A 19,338-nucleotide genomic window follows, 5' to 3' on the forward strand; every position below is an offset into this window, starting at 1 on the left:
GTCATTTCATCCATCCATCCATTTGTTCATCCATTCATCCATTTCGTCACTCAGTCACAGGAGGTCCAGGCCAGGACACACTGGGCCTCCTAGGGCAGAAGAATAAACTCAAGCCAGGCGTGGTCTATCATGCCTGTAATCCCAGCCCTCAGGAGGCAGAGGCAGGAGGATCTAGAGCTTGAGGCCAGCCTGGACTGCATAGTGAGACCCTGTCTTCAAAAAGTAACTAATACTAATAAGCTCAAGCTTGTCCTGAGGGCACTGGGACCCCTGGATGTGGTTGCTTGGAGGAGCACCCCATCTCTGCCTTCACCTCCCACAGCCATCCCTCCTGCATGTCTCCTGTGTCCACACTGCCGTCCTGTATAACATTGGTTTAGGGCCCATCCTAGTGACTCCACCTTACACGGATCACCTCTGGAAGGATCCTGTATCCAAATGGTTACATTCTGAGGCCTTGGGAGTTAGGACTGCAAAATTTAGGGGGTAGGAATTCAACCCATAGAAACCCCATTTCCTTTTTTAATTTATTATTCTGAATTACATCTGTGATCCCAGCACTCAAGAGACTGAAGCAGGAGGATCTTGAGTTCCAGGCTAGGTTGGGTTACACAGCAAGACCCTATTTCAGTAATAATAATTTTGTTTCCATCTGGGTACTCACCATCTGCTGTAAGAACTCTGCTACTCTGTGTGCCCACGCCTCTCCCCTCCCCCATTCACCCCATCATAATTCTCTCATGAGCCGGGCACCGTTGGCTCACCTGTAATCCCAGAGACTCAGGAGGCAGCGATCAGGAGGATCGTGGCTAGAAGCCAGCCCTGGCAAATAGTTCATGAGACCCTATCTCAAAAAGCCCATCACAAAAAAGGACTAGCAGAGTGGCTCAAGTGGCAGAGCACCTGCCTAGCAAGGGAGAGGCCCTGAGTTCAAACCCTAGTGCCACCTAAAAAATAATAACTCTCCCATCAAGCATTGTCTTCTTTTTCTTATTTTTGTTCCTTTTTTGGGAACTAATGTGAGACCCTATGTCAACCAACAAGCCGGGAGTGGTGGCTCATGGATGTCATACCAACTCCTAGGGATTTGTAGGTAGGAGGATCGAGGTGTGAGGCCAGTCCCCGGAAAAGGTGGCAGACCCATCTGAAAAATAACCAAAGTAAAAAGGGCTGGCAGAGTGGCTCAAGTGGTAGCGCCCCTGCCTAGCAAGCAGGAGGCCCGTGGTTCAAACCCCAGTACTGCCAAGGCTGGTTGCCCAGGCTGGTTTTCAACCATGATCCTCCCAATCTCTGCTTCCCAAATAGCTGGATTACAGGCGTGAGCCACTGTGCCCAGCTTTTCTTGGTTTCCTTATTATTTCACCACCCAGATCACATTTAAGGGATACCGTACTGTTTCGCTTGAATTCAGATCTCATACAAATGGCCTGTTCTGTGTTCATTCTTCCTTCCAGTGTGAATTTCATTCATTAAGATTCTCCCTGTTTTACAGATGAGAATGGAGAGGCTCACACAGGTGGAATCACAATTTTTTTTTGTTTGCAAGAACTGGGAACTGAATCTAGGGCCTCGAGCATGCAAGGCAAGTGCTCTACCACTGAGCTACACCCCCAGGCCTTGTCCCTGTCCTCGATTTCCCCTTAGGTCAGGGAGCTCACTACTTAACTCCTAGACCCACTGTCCTTTGCTGAGTCTGCCCCCTGGGTCTTCAGTGGTTTGACGGGGAAATGGGTCTGTCACAGAGGAAGACCGAGCAGAACCAATGCCGGTGAGCGGTTGGGAGCGGGTAGAGAAAGGGCCCGGGTGTCCCCTGGGTCTGCATCACTCAAGACGCCTGACTGCAGAAACGGAGATCCGCCAGCAGGGGGCGTACGACTCGGGACAGGGGCCGGGCGTGGGTGCCTCAGCCTCAGCACCTCTCTGGGGGGGCTTGGGCTGCTCGTGTTCCTCCAGGAAGGTCCCAGCCTCAGCCTGGGATGGGACGGGATGCGGGAAAGGGAGAGCCCCCCTTTTCCAGTCCTAGCTGCTGCCCCAGCCTTTCTGGATCCCCCAATCCTTATGGAAAACTCCTCAGTCCCCTCAGGGACTGATGCACACTCTGGCCAGAAGCCATTGCTGCCTCCCAAGGACCCAGCAGTCATGAAACGGTCCGCCCTTTTCACAGACAGAAAACCGGCACCCCGAAATGGAGCACGCACGGGTCAGGTGCTCTGAGGCTTGTGTGTAGGTGTGCGTGTTTCATCGTGTGAGTAGGCTGGGGTCTTTTTTTTTTTTTTTTTTTTGTGGTGGGACTGGGGTTTGAACTTAGGGCCTCATGCTTGCAGGTGCTTGGCACACCTCCAGTCCATTTTGCTCTGGTTATTTTGGAGATGGAGTCTCCAGGACTATTGGCCTGGGCTGGCTTCCAAACAAGATCCTCCTCATCTCTACCTCCCAAATAGCTAGGATTACAGGCGTGATCCACAGCACCCCATTTCAGGATTTCTTTCCACTATTTTTGTCATTTCTTTGTTTGATACAAGCTCTAAGTATCAAGATAGCATCAAACTCAAGATCCTCCTGCCTCTGCCTTCAGCGTGCTGAGATTACAGGCATGCACAATCACACCCAACTTCTTTACACTCTTACCAATGACCCCAAAATGCTTTATTTTTGTTCTATAAGGTACCAAATGTTGCCATATTTGAAATTAAGGATGAGAACTGTTTTTCAAAAAATCACATCCATTTTAAAATACCAGACTGGGGTGTGCAGTTTAATGGTAGAGTACTTGTTTAGCAGGCACGAGGTCCTGGGTTTGATCCCCAGCACTAAAAAAAAAATCTCATTTCAAGTTAAATATTTTGTGAAAAAATTATTTTCCAATATCAAAAAAATTTAACAAGAAGAGTGGCAGAGTTTTACATCTTTACAAATACATTTTTTTTTTTTGCCATACTAGGGTTTGCACTCAGGGCCTTGTGCATGCTAGGCTGGCATTCTACCACTTGAGCCACACCCCAGCCATTCCCCAAACATTTAACCTGGACAAGATTTGTCCAGGTTATGGACACACGTCCATAAAGAAATGTGTACAATGCTCGAAGGCCACACACAGTCAGAAAGTGATGTCAGGAGATAGAGCACAGTGACCTCGAACGTGAATCCCACCGCTGACACCCAAGGCTGAATGACCATCACTGCCAGGCTATGTAGCCTCTCTCTGCTTAGTTTCCCTAACTGTAAAATGGGTGCATGATAGATCCCAATGCAAGCTGAGTGTGGCAGCGCACATCTGTAATCCCAGCTACTTGACAGGCAGATTTAAGAGGATCACTGTCTGAGGCCAGACCCTATCTGAAAAACAAACTAAAGCAAAAAGGGCTGGGGGCATGGCTGAAGTAGTAGAGCCCTTGCCACAGCCCCAGGCCCTGAGTTCAAACCCCACTATCTCCAAAATGATAATAATAATCTCAATAGAGCCTTGCTGTGGAATAAAGAGCTTAGGGAAATAAGGCCTCCCTAACTAAACTGTGACTGTGAGTTTGAATGCTCTCCTGAGCCAGTGTGCAAGGTCCTGTGTGCCTCAGTTTCCCGACCTGTCCAAACCAGAGGTCTTCCTCCCTCTTCTAGTCACCTCCCCCATTTTCATTCCCAAACTGGGGTCTCACGGGAGCATTTCAGACCATCCAGGGAGCTAACGTGCACCTGAGACACTGGGGTGGGTTGGGGTGGGGCTGCAGGAAGATACAGGGTCGCATATGAGGGGAGGAAGGCCTGGTTTGGATGTCTGGGTCCCAGCCCTCTGTTTATGATATGATGAGGTGGAGTATGGGGACAGGTCCCCAGGACCCTTGTCTCTGGAGGTCCCCAGAGAGCTGAGCCCCAGTCCCTGAATCCTGGGGTGAAGGATAGGTCCCAATGTTACATCCTGGCCTGGTCACGGGAGTGGAGAGGGTTGGGGTGCAGGGCCCCATCTTGTTGGGGGGTAGGGTATGCTGATACCCTGGAGTCCTCTCCTGCAAAGGGAGGATCTCAAACGCCTAGATTTGAGTCCCTAGAGAAGCAGTGACGTCCGAGTCCCCACCCCACCAGGGGCTGGACGCAGGGTGTTTTCCCAGTCCTGAGGGGCAACTGGGGTGCTGAGTGTGGAGGGGGTGCCGGGACTCCATGGTTCCCCTCGCGGCTCCCACTCCGAGCCCCCTGATGTTGCCGTGGAGACGGGGGGGGGACTCGGACATGCAGGGGCCGGGACAGCGGAGTGGTGGGGGCCGGGAATCAGGGAGAGGCGCACTGGCGGGGGCTGGGCGGGGCCGGGGCGGAGTCGCGGTGGGCGTGGCTAACGCAGGCCCCGCCCCCGCCGCCGGCGCTGTCCGAGGTCTCCTAGTCTGCGAGGCCGCGGAGGGCGCCGAGAGCCGGGCGTCCCAGCCCGCGCGCCCCGCTCGCCCCGGGGTCTATGGGGCGACCCCCCTGCGCCAGCTGGCCGGCCCCACGCCGCGCCCCGAGCCTGTTCCGCCACCAGGTAACAGGGCGGGGGGTCCTGCGTTCAGGGAACGCTTGGAGGCTAGGTCGCAAGGGAAGGGGGACACTTGGGTCCTGAGGAATGGGGGATCAGGGTATGGGGTGTCAGTATCCCTGGCCGGGGGAAGGGGTACACGGCTGCTTGGGTCCTGGACAGACAGAGGGTCGGGGAACCTAGACGCCAGGGTCTGGTGCGTCTGGACACCTGGCTGGGGAAGCTGGGGGTCCTCTGGGGACAGGGAACGACCTGGACACCTAATCCTAGAAGAAGGACCTACTTGAACCTCTTCCTGGTTTTAGGGGATCTGGAAACCGGGACACCTGGGCCGTAAGGGTCAGGTCCATCCTGGGGGCGCCGTCACCCGCTGGGGTCTTCAGGGAGGAAGTTGCGATGGCAGAGATCTGGCAGCCGGGAGCCACCCCGAGGGACTGGGGTGGTCCCTGGGCAGGGCATGGGGTGGGGTCCCTGCGCTCTGCCCCTCACCCCCCGCCACACCCCCCCCTCCTTTAGCCCAGACTGGGAAGTGGGTGCACGGCAGATCCAGGACTGGACTTGAGGGTGCGGGGGGTTCGGGGGGCTCAGCGGGTTGTGCTAGGGCCCCGGCGACGCGACCGCCCCCATCCCGGCTTGGGCATGCTTGGCACGCAGCGCGCGGGCCGGTCCGATCCGTATGCGCGCCGCGTGCGCCCATTGGTATGCGGGAGCCGGCCCGGCGCGGGCGTGAGGCGGGCGCGCTGGCGGGCGGCGCGGGGGAGGCGGCGGCGGGGCACGTCCTCGCCCGGAGCGCCAGCCGGGGGCCTCTGCACCCCAGCCTTCTCTGGGAAGGGTAAACTGAGGCACCATCCAGCCTAGCTGCTGGCTGGACCTTTGATCCCCGCATGGACCTCAGTTTCCCTGGATGACCCTTTCCCTCTGCAGGAGACGCAGGTCCCCGACCCCGCCTGAGTCCACGAACCCCGCGGAGATGGCAGCCCCTTTCCCCAGTGGCGGCGGAGAGGTCAAGTGCGGGCCAGGCCGTGGTGCCAGTGTCCCGTGGGACTTCCTGCCGGGGCTGGTGGTCAAGGCCCCTCCGGGACCCTGGTGAGCAAAGCCCCGCCCCCGCGGCCCCGGCCCCGCCCCCGGGCGTCCCCTGGAGGATGCGCACCCGCCTCTGCCGCGCCCGGGGGGCTAGGTTTTTCTCCCCGACTTGTTCACCCCGGTCCTGCACCTCGTCTGCGGTGGGTCGCAAGTCCCCTCGCTCACAATTCACAACGCAAGTTCCCAAACCAAGGAGGAAGAAGTGACAGCCAAAGCTCTGTCCCCTCGGGCGCCCTGGTTCAGAATTCGCACTCAGCTCCGTCCCCACCTCTGGAGGGTGGAATCCACTCCCCGCGTCTCACACACACACACACCCGGATCCCGGGCTCCAGGAGGCCCGGCTCGCCCCACGCCCCAGGTCCTCACTCCCGTGTGGGCCTCAGGACCCCCCACTGACGCCTCCTCCGCGCTGCCTCCCAGCCTGCAGGCGCAGCGCAAGGAGAAGTCCCGGAACGCGGCGCGCTCCCGGCGCGGGAAGGAAAACCTGGAGTTCTTCGAGCTGGCCAAGCTGCTCCCGCTGCCCGGCGCCATCTCCAGCCAGCTGGACAAGGCGTCCATCGTGCGTCTCAGCGTCACCTACCTCCGCCTGCGCCGCTTCGCCGCGCTGGGGGCGCCGCCGTGGGGGCTGCGGGCCGTGGGGCCGCCGACCGGTCTCGGTGAGTGCGCATGCGGGGGAGGGGTCGGGTCCCCGCCCCAGGCCTTGGGAATGGGGTGGAGAAGCCAGGGTCCCAGCTGCAGGGCAGCCAGTGGAGAGTCAGGTAGCTCCTCTGCGTGTCCCTGGCGGGTAGCTTCTATGCTCCCAGCCTCAGTTCATTGATCGGTGAAATGGGCTCACGAAATCGGGGGGATTTGTGGTCTAAGCCAGGATCTGGCAACACCAGGGATCAGACCACTAGTAACCGCTGTTATTTTTATTATGGAAAGGGAGTCACTTTTGTCATAAACGGAATCCCCAGCTGCAGGGATAAGATAGAGGGTACCCCCCCACACCGAGGGCCTCCCGTTCAGGACTGGGTGAGAGGCCCTGGCACCCAGATCTGCAGGGCCTCAAAGGAAATAAAGGCTCTGAATCTGAACTCTGCATTTGGAGGTGTAGCAAAGTGACATAGTGGGCCAGGCTCACCTGGGTCCCTGCACCGGCTCTACCACTGGCCTCACCTCTCTGTGCCACCTTTGTGAAATGGGACTGACCATCAAACCTGCTGCACAGGGCTGCGGAGACACCAGGGAGTAGCAGCAAAGGCCCTGGTCATGCCTAGCTCAGAGAGAGCTGCCAGTAGATAGGGACTGTGGTCTGTGGTCTTTATTGAGCACCATGCATGTGGCGCTCTCAGAATCCAGAAGAAAACAAACTAGACAAAAATCCCTGCCCTGGAGGGGCTGGGCTGGCATGCCACCACCACTAGGCGATAAAACAACCTACTGTGGTCGTACATACCTGTAATCCCAGCTACTCAGGAGGCAGAGATCAGGAGGATTGAGGTTCAAAACCGGCCCAGGGAAGTAGTTGGAGAGACCCTATCTTGAAAAAACCCATCACAAAGAAAGGCTGGTGGAGTGGCTCAAGGTGTAGGCCCTGAGTTCAAGTCCCAGTGCCACAAAAAATAATAGTAATGCAGTGTAATCTTTCCTATGTAAAAACATAGACGTAAAGTGCGGACGTTTAGTGTCTACTTTTCTTACTCAGACTTGGTTGTTTTATTATCCCTTATTTTTGTTATTTTTTTCTACTGTTTTACGGCTAAACTGAGGTGATAGGGACAGGGGGCCCCAGGCTGCCCCTGCCTTGTTTGGGGACAGAGGGGCTCCACTTCCCCCCCATGCCCTGGTCCCAGGGGAGCGGGAGAAAACGGCATTGATGAAGCCCGCAATAAATCAGCATTTAAATTGAAATAACCCGGCTCCGCGGGCGGTAATTAGGGGGATTGACTGTCGCCGAGAGAATGCGGCATTAGCGGTGATTACTGTCATTACTGCGAACAACATGTGCGCGCCGGGATAAACATCTTGCCTATTGTCCCCAGCTCCTCGGAGGGAAAGGGGAGCCCCCCCGTGGCAGCCAGCCCCCCATTACCTGGATGAGAGGCCCCAGGTCACAGCCCCCAGGTGACAGGAGCACAGACTGATGAAGCAAGAAGGCGGGACCTGTGGGAAGGGGGGAGTGGTCTCCAACAAGAGCCCAAGCACCTGCTTCTGTGGTTCAGATGAGGAAACTGAGGTCAGAGTCTTAGCCCAAGCCATGGAGGCCCCTCCCTCCCTCTCTTCCTCCTGAAAATAACAATTTACAAAACGTTGTATACAACGTGACTTGCTTACCCCCGAAAATATGAGGATTCATTGTGATTCCCATCTTAGAGAAGGGAAAGCTGAGGCCCAGAGAGGTGAAGCTGTTTGCTAGAGGTCACACAGCAGGAAGAGACCCAGACATCGCAGGCAGCCTGGCAGCAGAGTTCACCTTATTGGCCACCATACTTGGCACCATACGGAAATGGCTCCAACTTGTAGATCTCTGCTTCTCTCTGGACCTCAGTTTACCACCTGTAAAATGGGATGTACATGTGAAAGTCTTAGCCATGGGCCTCTGAGTCTGGGCAGGAAGAGAGAGTTCATCTCATGATAAACGTTTCCTGTGCATGGGCCACGCTAGGTGCTGGGACGGAATAAGGGCCAGGACAAAGTCTGCCCTCAAAGGTGCGGACTCCAAACTCCACATGCAGAGCCTTCACCTCTCCCTCCGTTGTCTCTTCTCCTACTCTTGTCACTTCTTCACGGTGCCACCGCCCCCACCAGCACTGGGCGCCTACTGTTCTTCCGACAAGCAGGTTCCTGCAGGGCCTTTGCACATGCTGTCCCCTCAGAATGGAGGCTCTCTAGCAACGCCTTCCCTGCCCACCACCAGCTCTGTCTTCCTCTCCTGCATTACTTCTTTCTGCAGCATTTTTTGCCCCCCACAGGATAGGTGTTCCCTTGTCTTGGTCATTGTGTCTCTCCTGCACACAGCCCTTTGTTTGATGAGCCTAGAATAGGGTCTGGAGTCAATAGATGGTAGTGTGATTGTAAAGCCACCATGAGAGGTGACATCTGATAGTTCACTGCTCAGGCTGTAAGAAGAGCTGTACAGGCAGTGGGAACAGCAGGTGCAAAGGCCCTGAGGCAGACAGGGGTCAGCTTGCTCGGTGCAGGCTGCAGCTTTTGAGACCTGGGGGTTCTGCAGAGGAGAAGGTGAGGGCACCGGTCACAGGGCGAACAGAGTCATTGGTAGAGCGATGTTGTGTTTGGCGGTTTTGGGGTATGGTGAGGCTCTGTCAGGACCCCAGTGTGATGCAAGAGCTGTGATGTATTTTACTAAACCCATTTTAAAGATGGGGCTGAGGAAAGTGCAGGCAGAAGTGACCCAAGCATGGTGGGGGTTACCAGCAATCCTCACCCAGCCTCAGGCCAGCTCCCCAGGAGCTGCCACTTGGATGATAAGGGGCCTTCTTCTAGTTGTCCCCGGGTAAAGAAGTCTCAGCCCCTGGTCCCCAATGCCCCAGGCAGCAAATCTTTCACAGAAACAGAGACTCACAGAATGGGAGGAGCGGGGGGCCCCCAGAACTAGGAGGAGGCCTTGATTGTGGCCCATGCTTCTCAGTGTCCCCTGTCTCTGTCTCTCTCTGATCTCTGCTCCCCCATCTCCTCCTGTCTCTGCCCCTCTGTGTGTAGGCTCAGTGAGTGTTTGTCAAATGAATGAGTGATGTTTGGGGTTCGGGCTAGAGAAAGGGCAGATCTGGGGGTGGTGAAGAGACATCCAGCTGAATTTGGATGACACAGAGGGACACTTGGGGGGGACAAATGAGGAGTCGGTGGGATTGGGAGGCCCCCTCACAGGGACGGGACCCCCCTCACAGGGGACGGGACCGTGTCCCCGAGCCCTCCCCACCCCCCAGCGCATCCCCAGGCACCCATTAACGCTGATAATTGCAGCGGCTCGGTCTGACCCGGGCTGATCCTGTGAGAGGGAAATGAAGGAATTAGCAAAAATGACAGGGGAAAATTGCAACAATTAGCAGGCGGCATTGTTCCTGCCTGTCACCGGGCTGGTGGGAGCTGTGTCTCAGGGGAGGGGTCTCAGCCACCCCCCTCGTCATTGTTCCAGGATCTGCAGGCAGGGAGGAGGCGCGGGAGGAGGTGGGGTACTCCTGGGCCAGGGAGGCTTGGCCTAGATATTAGGGGACTGGGGACAAGTCTTGGGGGGTGTCAAGACGGGGACTTCACTGCCTGATGCTAATATGATGGGGACAACAGCAGCCCCACAGACAATACCAGGCTCTTCTGTCTGTCAAGCTGACTGAATGCTTAGTCTGCGCAGGAGGTCAGCTCCCGGCTAGCTCACTTGACAGATGGGTAAACTGAGGCATAGAGCGGCAAAGGTCACCCCAGAGGAAGCAGGCACTTGGGGACCCTGAGGTCACTGAGTGCTTCCCTGCCTGGACCTATCTCTCCTGGGGGTCGGCCTCAGCAGGCAGAGTGAGGGTCACCTGGGTCTTAGCTGGGGACATGTCCAAGAGTCTAGGACCCCTGTGTGTCTGCTATCTTCCAGCACAATGCCTGGGGCTCCAGGTCCTGACTAAAGGGGGACAAGGCAGGAGTCTGTGTCACTGCTTCTCGCTCTCTCACCTTTCCTTTGTCCCTTCCTTCCTTTCTTTTTTGTCAGAGTCTCATAAGTAGCCCAGGCTGGCCTTGAACTCTCCATCCTCTTACCTCAACCCCACCCGAGTGCTGGGATTCGAAGCCAGCCTGGGCAAACGGTTTGCAAGACCCTATGTTGAAAAAAAACCTTTACAAAAAAGGGCTCCAGGAGTGGCTCAAGGTGGAAGTCCTGAGTTCAAAACCCAGCACCGCAAAAAAAACAATTATAGTCAGGCAGGTGAGGAAGAGATGGAGGTAGGAGACTCTCCATCCAAGGCAGGCCCAGGTCAAAGCATGAAAAATAATGAAAGCCAAAAGGGCTGACTGAGTGGCCCTGAGTTCAAACCCGAGTGCAGCCAAAAAGAAAAATTATGGCATGGCATGGCATGACATGGCATGGTGGCTCACACCTGTAATCTCAGATGGTGGAGGCTGAAGGAGGAGGTCGCCAGTTTGAGGTCAGTAGGCTACATTACAAGACCCTGTCTCAAAAAAAAAAAGAAAATATTATTGAGTTAAGATTTATTTATTTTTACATTTTTACTTATTTATTTTTTGGCAGTACTGGGGTTTGAACTCAGGGCCTCACACTTGCTAGGCAGGCTCTCTACCACTTGAGCCACAGCACTTCAGTTCTTTAGTTGTACAGAATCACTGGGTCTTGACCTGGCAGACAGTCTCAGCGGTAAGGCACTTGCCTAGCAAGCATGTAGGCCCTGAGTTCAAACCCCAGTATTGCTAAAAAAGAAAAAAAAAAAAAAGCTGGGGGGAATTCTTTTGGCTGGCTCATGGGGTGGTTCTGTTTACTTCCTGGAGACCCACCGAACTGATCTCCACAACTCTTATTTCGCATTCCTGACGGCAGCCTATGACAGCCTCTCCACACTTCTTTTCTGGGGGTTTCTGGGGATTGAACCCAGGACCTTGTGTCTGGTGGGCCGGTGCTCTCCACTGAGCCACACCTCCAGTCCATTTTTCTATGGTTAGTAGTTTGGAGATGAAGTCTTGAGAACTATTTGCCCGGGTTGGCCTTGAACCCTGATTCCCCCTGATCTCAGCCTCCCAAGTAGCTGGGGTTACAGGCGTGAATCACAGTGCTTCTTATCCCCCTTCTTCCCTTCCCCTCGCACCTCCCTAGTGTCCCCCTTCTACTTTCATGACCTTGGCTTTTTTGTTCTGTTTTGTTCCACCTAACTTCCACAAATGAGAGAAAGCTTGTGATGCTTGTCCCTGTAGGACTGGTTTATTTTGCCTAACATGACAAATGACATCATTTGCTGCTCCTCCTCCTTCATAAAGAATAGAAGTTTAGTGCCGGACACCAGTGGCTGTAATCCTAGCTACTCAGGAGGCAGAGATCAGTAGGATCACAGTTCAAAGCAAGCCAGCCTGGGCAAATAGTCCACGAGACCCTATTAAAAAATACACAGCACAAAAAAGGGCAGGTGGAGTGGCTCAAGTGGTACAGCCCCTGCCTAGCAAGTGGGAGGCCCTGAGTTCAAACCCCAGTGCTTCCAAAAAAAAGAATAGAAGTTTATTTGGCTCATGGTTGTAGAGGCTGGAGAACAACATGGGGCTGGAGTGTGGTGATACCAGGGGTGTCACATGGAGAGCCAGAAAAGCCTTCTCAATGGCTGTGTGGAGTGCCAGCTGACTCTACCCCTCCCCACTATTCCTCATTTCACTTGGAGTCCTCAGTCATTAAGGACAGGCTGGGCCACCCTGGTCACCTCTGTGTGCTTCCTGGGAGCTTCTGTGGGTTGAGTGGAGGAATGAAGAATGCATCTGCATCCTCCATCTGTCTCCCTGTCCCACCCACCTCTGCCCCACAGGGCCCAAGATTCTGAGCCCCATGGTGGCTGCAGGCCTGGGGGTACCAGAGGGAGATTTGGGGATGGGGGGCGAGGCTCAAGTGGTAGAGCACTTGCCTAGCAAGTGCCAGGCCCTGAGTTCAAATCTCATTAGGGCCAAAAAAAAAAGAAGGAAATTTGTAGACTGGCTCCCTGTAGCCTGCGCAGGCCACTGTCAGCCAGACCAACTGGCCTTGGTCCCGTCCTTCCCTCCGCCCCAGCCCCAGGCCGCCGGAGCCCCGCAGCGCTGGTCTCCGAGGTCTTCGAGCAACACCTGGGAGGACATATCCTGCAGGTGAGGCCCCCCCATCCTGCAGGTGAGGCCGGCCTGTCCGGCTGCTCCTTGCTGCCACCTGGTGGCCGCCTTCGGGAACAGTACCCACTTCTGCCGCATCCATCCCTTAGGGCGCGCGGGTGCCACCTGCTCAGGGACCTCTCCCACCACACCCCGTGCTTGTCCCCTTCCGAGGGCCACCATCACCCCCAGATCAACCCGCCCCTGGGGGGAACCCAGGTTCCACAACCCGTCTTCCCACTGATCCAGTCCCTAGACGGCTTCGTGTTCGCCTTGAACCAGGAAGGGAAATTCCTCTACATTTCAGAAACAGTCTCCATCTATCTGGGTCTGTCACAGGTAAGGGCCCCCAGCGGGCGCCATCTCCCATCCACCCGCGCGCGTCCATGTCCTTGCTCTCCGCGGCCTCACCATCTCAACAGAGGCGCTCCACCACTTGAGCCAAGCTCCCAACCCTTTTTGCTTTAGTTATTTTTCAGACAGGGTCTCTCACTTTTTGACTGAGGCTGGAGGAAGATCTCCATCCTCCTACCTAAGTCCCGGGAGTAGCTGGGGTTACAGGCAGGCACCCCCGCATTCAGGCTGGTGATTTGGTTTTTGTGAGCAGCTTTCCTGGAGAAGTAGAGTGTCCTGGAGGAGGAAGACCTGGAAAGCAGGGAGATTTGGCTCAGAGGAAGGGGTTAGGGAAGAGAGGAGAAGGAGCCTAAATAAGGGTGGTGTGTGAGGTGGGCTTAGTTGAGGGGTAAGAGTCCAGAGGACAGGAGGAAGACATAGTACCCTGAACAGAGGGGCAGGGGGAGCCATGGTGGGCTTTTGAGCAAAAGAGAGTCATGGTCAGATACATAGCTTGTGGAGGGTTTTTTGTTTGTTTTTTTTAATTGAGATCAGGAAGTGAGACCAGGATGACGCTGGTCAGGAAGGTAGCAGGGAGAGATGGGGCTGGGCTGAGGGAGAGGGAGAGAAGGGGACCCTGTGAGGGATTTGGGAAGTATACCTGAATGTAAAAGGTTTTACTTGACTTTAAGGTTATAACGCTAAAGAGTTGAAAAGCCAGCCAGGCTTTGGTGGCTCACACCTGTAATCCTAGCTATTTGGGGAGGTTGAGATTGGGAAGAGGCCAGCTCAGGCAAATAGTTCTTGAGACCCAACCTCCAAAATAACCGGAGAAAAAGGGACTGGAAGTGTGTCTCAAGTAGTAGAGGAAAAACAAAAACAAAAACCCAGCTCTTTCTTTCTAGGATAGGCTAGGGCAGAAAATCTTTAACAGCCACCGGATATGGAGGAGGGGTAAATTGTTCCAAGTACACTGCATACATGCATGGAATTATCTCAGTGAAATCCCCTCGTGTTACTAATATATGTTAGTTCAAAAATAAATTCCAAATAATAATCACTGGATACAAAGTGGTAGGGCAAGGGAGGAGTGTAAATTGGTGTCCTCTTTAAAAAAAAAAAAGGGTTAAGAAAATTCTGGACTGGGGGTGGTTCAAGTGATAGAGCGTGTCTGCCTAGAAATCCAGAGAGCCCTGAGTTCAAACTCCAGTACCATCAAAAAATATTAAGGAATTCTAACTCTACTAATTCTACAAGAGCACTGCGTGCAGGCGAGCGAGCCTGGCGGGCGGTGACTGCGCGCACCTCAGTCGCCCTGCATTCCCCTCCATCACCGGCAGGTGGAGCTGACGGGCAGCAGCGTCTTCGACTACATCCACCCTGGGGACCACTCGGAGGTCCTGGAGCAGCTGGGGCTGCGGGCTCGGAACCCCGGACCCCCCACCCCGCCCTCCATTTCCTCCTCCTCCTCCTCCTCCTCCTCTTCCTCCTCGCTGGATACCCCTGAGATCGGTAATTCCAAGGATCCCCCCCCCACCCCAAGGAATGAAGCTGGAAGGGAAATCAGGGTCCCACTCTTGTGCAAATGCAAGTCTTCGTAAAACCAATCAAAGTCTAAGCTAAGGGGTCAAAGACTTGGTTCCTTAAGTTATCTCCCCAGAATTTGAGTTTTAGACCCCTCTGGATGCTAAGTGGGGGTGGCAGTGGCTGTAAGTCCACAATTGCACTGGACCTAACTGCAGCTCCACAGAGCAGAAAACAGAGGCACAGCACAGAGAGGTTAAGATAATTAATTGCCCCAGGTCACGCAGCTGTAAGTGAATGAGTTGGACTCCAGCCCAGGTTTATGGATCTGCAGATCTGTGCTCCTAAACCCTTCCCTCCAGTGGAAATTTCCACTCCTATGGTGGACCGTGAGGGTGCTGGAGATCACCTCACAGCTCCTTTTAGCTCTGAAATGTTGGGGGCCTATGAGGCTAACTGTTCTATGAACAGGATTTTCCTACACTCAGTTTGCTCAACACCCCAAACATCTGAACCATTCATCAGAAGTGCTCACAAGCTGGGAGAGCTGTCTGTAACACGTGGGGGATTGGTGGAGACTATGACTTTGTACCAAGACGCAGGGTCATTCGTGTGAGAGTAATTTTATAAGGCTCTATCATGGTGTTTATTTACTTTTAAATTTTATCATGGATTTGAAAGTTTTATGTCTTCTATTCTCTGTGTCCCTGGTCTGGGGCAGGTTCTGTAGCAGGTTCTGTGCTGGGAACACAGTAGTGACCGTGTCATCCCCAGGCCCGTCCTCTTGAGGCTCACAGTCCAATAGCTAGGACCCAGATGGGGGAGCAGGAAGGGGGCGGCTGACTGGGCCTGGAAGTCAGGGAGGGCTTCCTGGAGATACCACCTGGGACCTGCACGGTATGGCTGGGCAGGTGACTTTCTTCTAAAGGCCCTAGGGAGCTATGGCAGGTTCAGTGCAGAGAGGAACAGGGTCAGACTTTAGAAAGGCCCAGCTGGTGACATGAATTTGCCATAGTTTTGTGCACAACCATTAGGTGTCTCTGAGTGCATGGATCTGTGATCCAGGCAGTATTCCATTTTGCTGGCTCTGAGGGGCGGGGGCATCCCCACCAAGACCCCATAACTGTCCATCACTCTTTGCCCCAGAGGCCAGCCCCGCCGAGGTCCCCCCTTCCTCTCGGGTCCAGGAGCGCTCCTTCTTCATCCGCATGAAGTCTACCCTCACCAAGAGGGGGCTGCATGTCAAGGCCTCGGGGTACAAGGTGGGTGTGATTCCTGTGTCCTCTCACCGAAGGGAGAGCTCTTGCATTCCTGACACCTGTGTCCCAGGCCCGAGCGTGACCAAGAGAACCAGGGCTGGTGGCTTCACTGGCTGTAGGTGGTTTAGGTGCCACACATAGGTGCCCTATGCCCCGGGGCCTGTGGGTGACAAGTGGAACCTGGAGCCAAGGTGGGGTTCTGGTCCTCCTGCCTCAGGGGCCCCACACTGCCCCTCCCAACCACGCCCACCACCCCGCAGGTCATCCACGTGACAGGGCGTCTGCGGGCTCGCGCCCTGGGCCTTGTGGCTCTTGGCCACACGTTGCCCCCAGCGCCCCTGGCTGAGCTGCCACTCCACGGGCACATGATCGTCTTCCGCCTCAGCCTGGGCCTCACCATCCTTGCTTGTGAGAGCAGGTACCAGGGTCAGGGCTGGGGTGGGTGGAGGTGGACGGGCACAGGTGACCTGCGGTTAGGTGGCCATTGGGTATGCGGGCTGGGACACTGGGGAGCCATGGGAGGAAAAGAAGCAGCAGAAGGGCTGGAGTGACCGGGAGTAAAAGCTGGCACCTGGCCCCAGCCTCCTGCTGGCCTGGGCAGGGCCTTGGGGGTGGAGGAGGGGACACCATGGCTGGTGGGGTCGTAGGCCCGGCCCCTCCCAGGCTGGTCCTCTCTCTGGTCTCTACACCCTGAGGTGGGGAAGGTCAAGTGATGACCTTGACAGTGCCCACACGAGTGCTTGTGGCCTTGCCACCGCGGGAGGGCACTATTACCGGGTCTACTCCGTAGAGAGGTAAACAGAGGCCAGAGCACTCCAAAGCAAGGGCTTGGACTCTGGGTGACTCTGGAGCCAACTCTGCTCCCCCTCCATTCCCCCCCCTTTTCTGTCACCCTCAGAGTCAGTGACCACATGGACCTGGGGCCCTCAGAGCTGGTGGGCCGCAGCTGCTACCAGTTTGTTCACGGACAGGATGCAACCAGGATTCGCCAAAGCCACCTGGACCGTGAGACACATCTCTAATACCTAGTCCTTCGCCTGCTGCCACATGGGCCCGAGTACCCACTGCCCTGTTCCCCGGAAGCCCTTCAGGATGTGGGGGGCACAAAGGGGGTCGTGGGTTCTCTGACCCACCCTTAGAAACCCAGGAGGCCTTGATGCTGGGTCCTCCTTGGTGTTTCTAACTGGCTCTGTCTCCCTCTCCGTGCCTTCCTCCCTTCTCCCCACCTTCTGTCACACTGTTGCTGTCTGCCTTGTCTCTCTGTCCCCCTCCCTCTGTCGGTCTCACCCCACCCCTGGGCTGGGCACAGTGCTGGACAAGGGTCAGGTCGTGACCGGTTACTACCGCTGGCTGCAGCGAGCAGGGGGCTTTGTGTGGCTGCAGTCTGTGGCCACTGTGGCTGGGAACGGGAAGAGCCCTGGGGAGCACCACGTGCTCTGGGTCAGTCACGTGCTCAGGTAAGCATTGGTGGGCCACCTCTTTAGGGAGGGCTCTAGGACAGGACAAGCCTGAAGGGTCTGAAAACATGAAGGGAAAAGGACGAGGGCCAGGTGTGGTGGTGCCCGCCTATAATCCCAACTACTCGGGAGGCAGAGGCAGGAGGATGGTGAATTCTAGCACAGCTCAGACAAAGGTGGGGAGTCCCTGACTCAAAAATAAACAAAAGGGCTGGGGGTGTGGCTTAAGTGCTAGGATGGCCCTGGGTTTCATCCCCAGTGTGTGTGTGTGTGTGTGTGGCTGGGGGTGGGGGAAGCGGGACAGGTAGGTTCACAGCAGCCTCTGGCCCAGGGGGAAGGCATGGACTTGACTCTGAGGCACTGGGGAGCCTTGGTAGGCTCTTGCCAACTGATGGAAAGGAGCCAGAGGTAGGCATCCTTAGCAGAGAACAAAGCAAAGGCTCAGAGCAACACCCTGGCCTGTCCAGGGATTTACTCTAGCACTTGGGGCTGGAGTATTAAGTCATGAGAGAAAAGGCCTGAAAACTGCTGTGGGGCCTTTGTCTCGGGGGCATTGGGGAGCCACAGAAGGCTTTGGAGCTGGAGTGTCAGTGAAATGTGCTTTACAGAAAGACCCCTCTTGCTGTGTGGAGAAGGGGACTGCAGGACAAGATGGGCACTGGGGAATGGGGGAGGAGGCGCTAATGTTGGAGGAGGGAAGGGAAGAGGCCTTCTCTGGCCCAGATCTCTGCCTTTGTTGAGCCTGTATTTGGGCTTGAGAGAGAAGCAGCAGGTTTGGAAGGAAGATGCCGGGGTCTGATGAGCAAGAGGCATCCAGGGGACACCCAGGTGGCCAATGAGCTAAGCTGTGTTAGAAACCACCTTGGAGTTGGTGGTCTGGTGGTGAACCTTCTAAGTGCTTGCAGGGGTGGGGGAAAACATTCCCTGGTGGGGATGTCCACAATCACAGTGGGGGAGGAAAGCCAACACTCATAGGGGAGAGGGGCGGTTATGCTCACTGATGGAGGGCAGGAGGGAGCCCATCCTCTGCAGAAGCTGGCCAGCTCAGGACCCCAGCTCCCGACCTCATTTTCTTGTCCCTAGCCAAGCTGAAGGTAGTCAAACGCCTCTGGACGCCTTCCAGCTTCCGTCCAGCGTGGCGTGTAAGGACCCATCCAGCCCAGCGTCAGAGCCCACAGGTAAGTCCCACGCCACCTCAGCCCCTGAGAAACCCCAAGGGACCACTGAGTCTTGCGCTGTTTGTGTGAGAGCAGTTAGCTGCATGTGGCTGGCTGTGTTAACATCAAACTTGAGCAGCGTGGCTGGGCATGCTGGCTCACGGCTGTAATCCCAGCACCCAGGAGGTTCTCATTTATACTTGCCACTTGTCAAGTGCTCAGTAGCCCCATATGGACAGCAGCCACCTGCTGAGACAGCACAGGGAGGGAACCTTTCCAGTACCATGGAAAGTTCTACTCTGGAGAGTTCTACGGCTCAGTACAGGTCTACACTGGGCCTTCTCAATCCAGACCCTGCTCACAAGTTAGGGCTGGATGGTCTTTTGTCAGGTGCTGTCCTTGGCCCTGTAGGTGCCTGGTGGTACCCAGGCCTCTACCCAGTGCCTTATTCCAGAAGTAACAACCACAGACATCTCCAGGCTCTGTTGAGTGTTCCCTGGGGTACAAAACCTCACTGATGGAGCACTTGCTTGGCAGACAGGAGGCCCTGGGGTCTATTCCCAGCCCCACAAAAAATTAAAAACTGGGGTGGGGGAACCCAGAGGGGAGACTGCAGGCTGCGGACAGACACAGCCCTTCAGAATCCTCCTCTTCCAGAGGGGGATCCTCCAGCAGATGGGAAGCAGGCTGCCCCCGAGGACAAGGACGAGGTCACACAGACCTGCAGCAAACGCATCAAAGTGGAGCCGGGGCCCAGGGAAAGAAGAGGCTCTGCTGACAGCGTGGATGAGGAGCCTCCGGAGCAGCAGGCACCACCACGGCTAGAGTTCACATCCGTCATCCGGGCAGGGGCCCTGAAGCAGGACCCAGTAAGGCCGTGGGGCCTGGTGCCCGGGGACCCCCCACCTGCACTCCTCCATGCGGGCTTCCTGCCGCCGGTGATGCGGGGTCTGTGCACGCCAGGGACCATCCGCTACGGCCCCACGGAGCTGGGCCTCATGTACCCGCACCTGCAGAGGCTGGGCCCCGGCCCCTCGCTCCCTGAGGCCTTTTATCCCACCCTGGGCCTGCCCTACCCTGGGCCTGTGGGGACCAGGGTGCAGCGGAAGGGGGTCTGAGGACTGGATCTGCCAGGAAGCTGGACCTGGGGGACAGGTAGCCCCAGGGGCCGGGCTTGTTGCCTTCTCTGAGAATTAAATGCCTGCTTCCCTTCAGAA

At 55.9% G+C, this 19,338-nt stretch overlaps 1 protein-coding gene across 2 annotated transcripts; it reads left to right on the forward strand.

Moving 5' to 3' along the window:
- The first annotated feature begins 4,384 nt into the window (after window positions 1–4,384).
- Npas1 (neuronal PAS domain protein 1) lies at window positions 4,385–19,328 on the forward strand. Of its 2 annotated transcripts, XM_074057790.1 has the most exons (12): window positions 4,385–4,501; window positions 5,420–5,581; window positions 5,999–6,234; window positions 12,318–12,391; window positions 12,641–12,730; window positions 14,065–14,236; window positions 15,395–15,510; window positions 15,768–15,925; window positions 16,406–16,512; window positions 16,817–16,964; window positions 18,048–18,142; window positions 18,779–19,328. In XM_074057790.1, the coding sequence occupies exons 2-12, from the start codon at window positions 5,466–5,468 to the stop codon at window positions 19,237–19,239; spliced, it is 1,773 nt and encodes a 590-aa protein (XP_073913891.1). In that variant the 5' UTR covers window positions 4,385–4,501; window positions 5,420–5,465; the 3' UTR covers window positions 19,240–19,328. The 2 variants fall into 2 exon arrangements, with proteins under 2 accessions (XP_073913891.1, XP_073913890.1); XM_074057789.1 differs by lacking the exon at window positions 4,385–4,501 and having other exon boundaries at window positions 5,270–5,581.
- Window positions 19,329–19,338: the final 10 nt, after the last annotated feature.

This window comes from Castor canadensis, chromosome 16 (genome assembly GCF_047511655.1).
Source record: "Castor canadensis chromosome 16, mCasCan1.hap1v2, whole genome shotgun sequence".
In the NCBI taxonomy this organism is placed as follows: domain Eukaryota; kingdom Metazoa; phylum Chordata; class Mammalia; order Rodentia; family Castoridae; genus Castor; species Castor canadensis.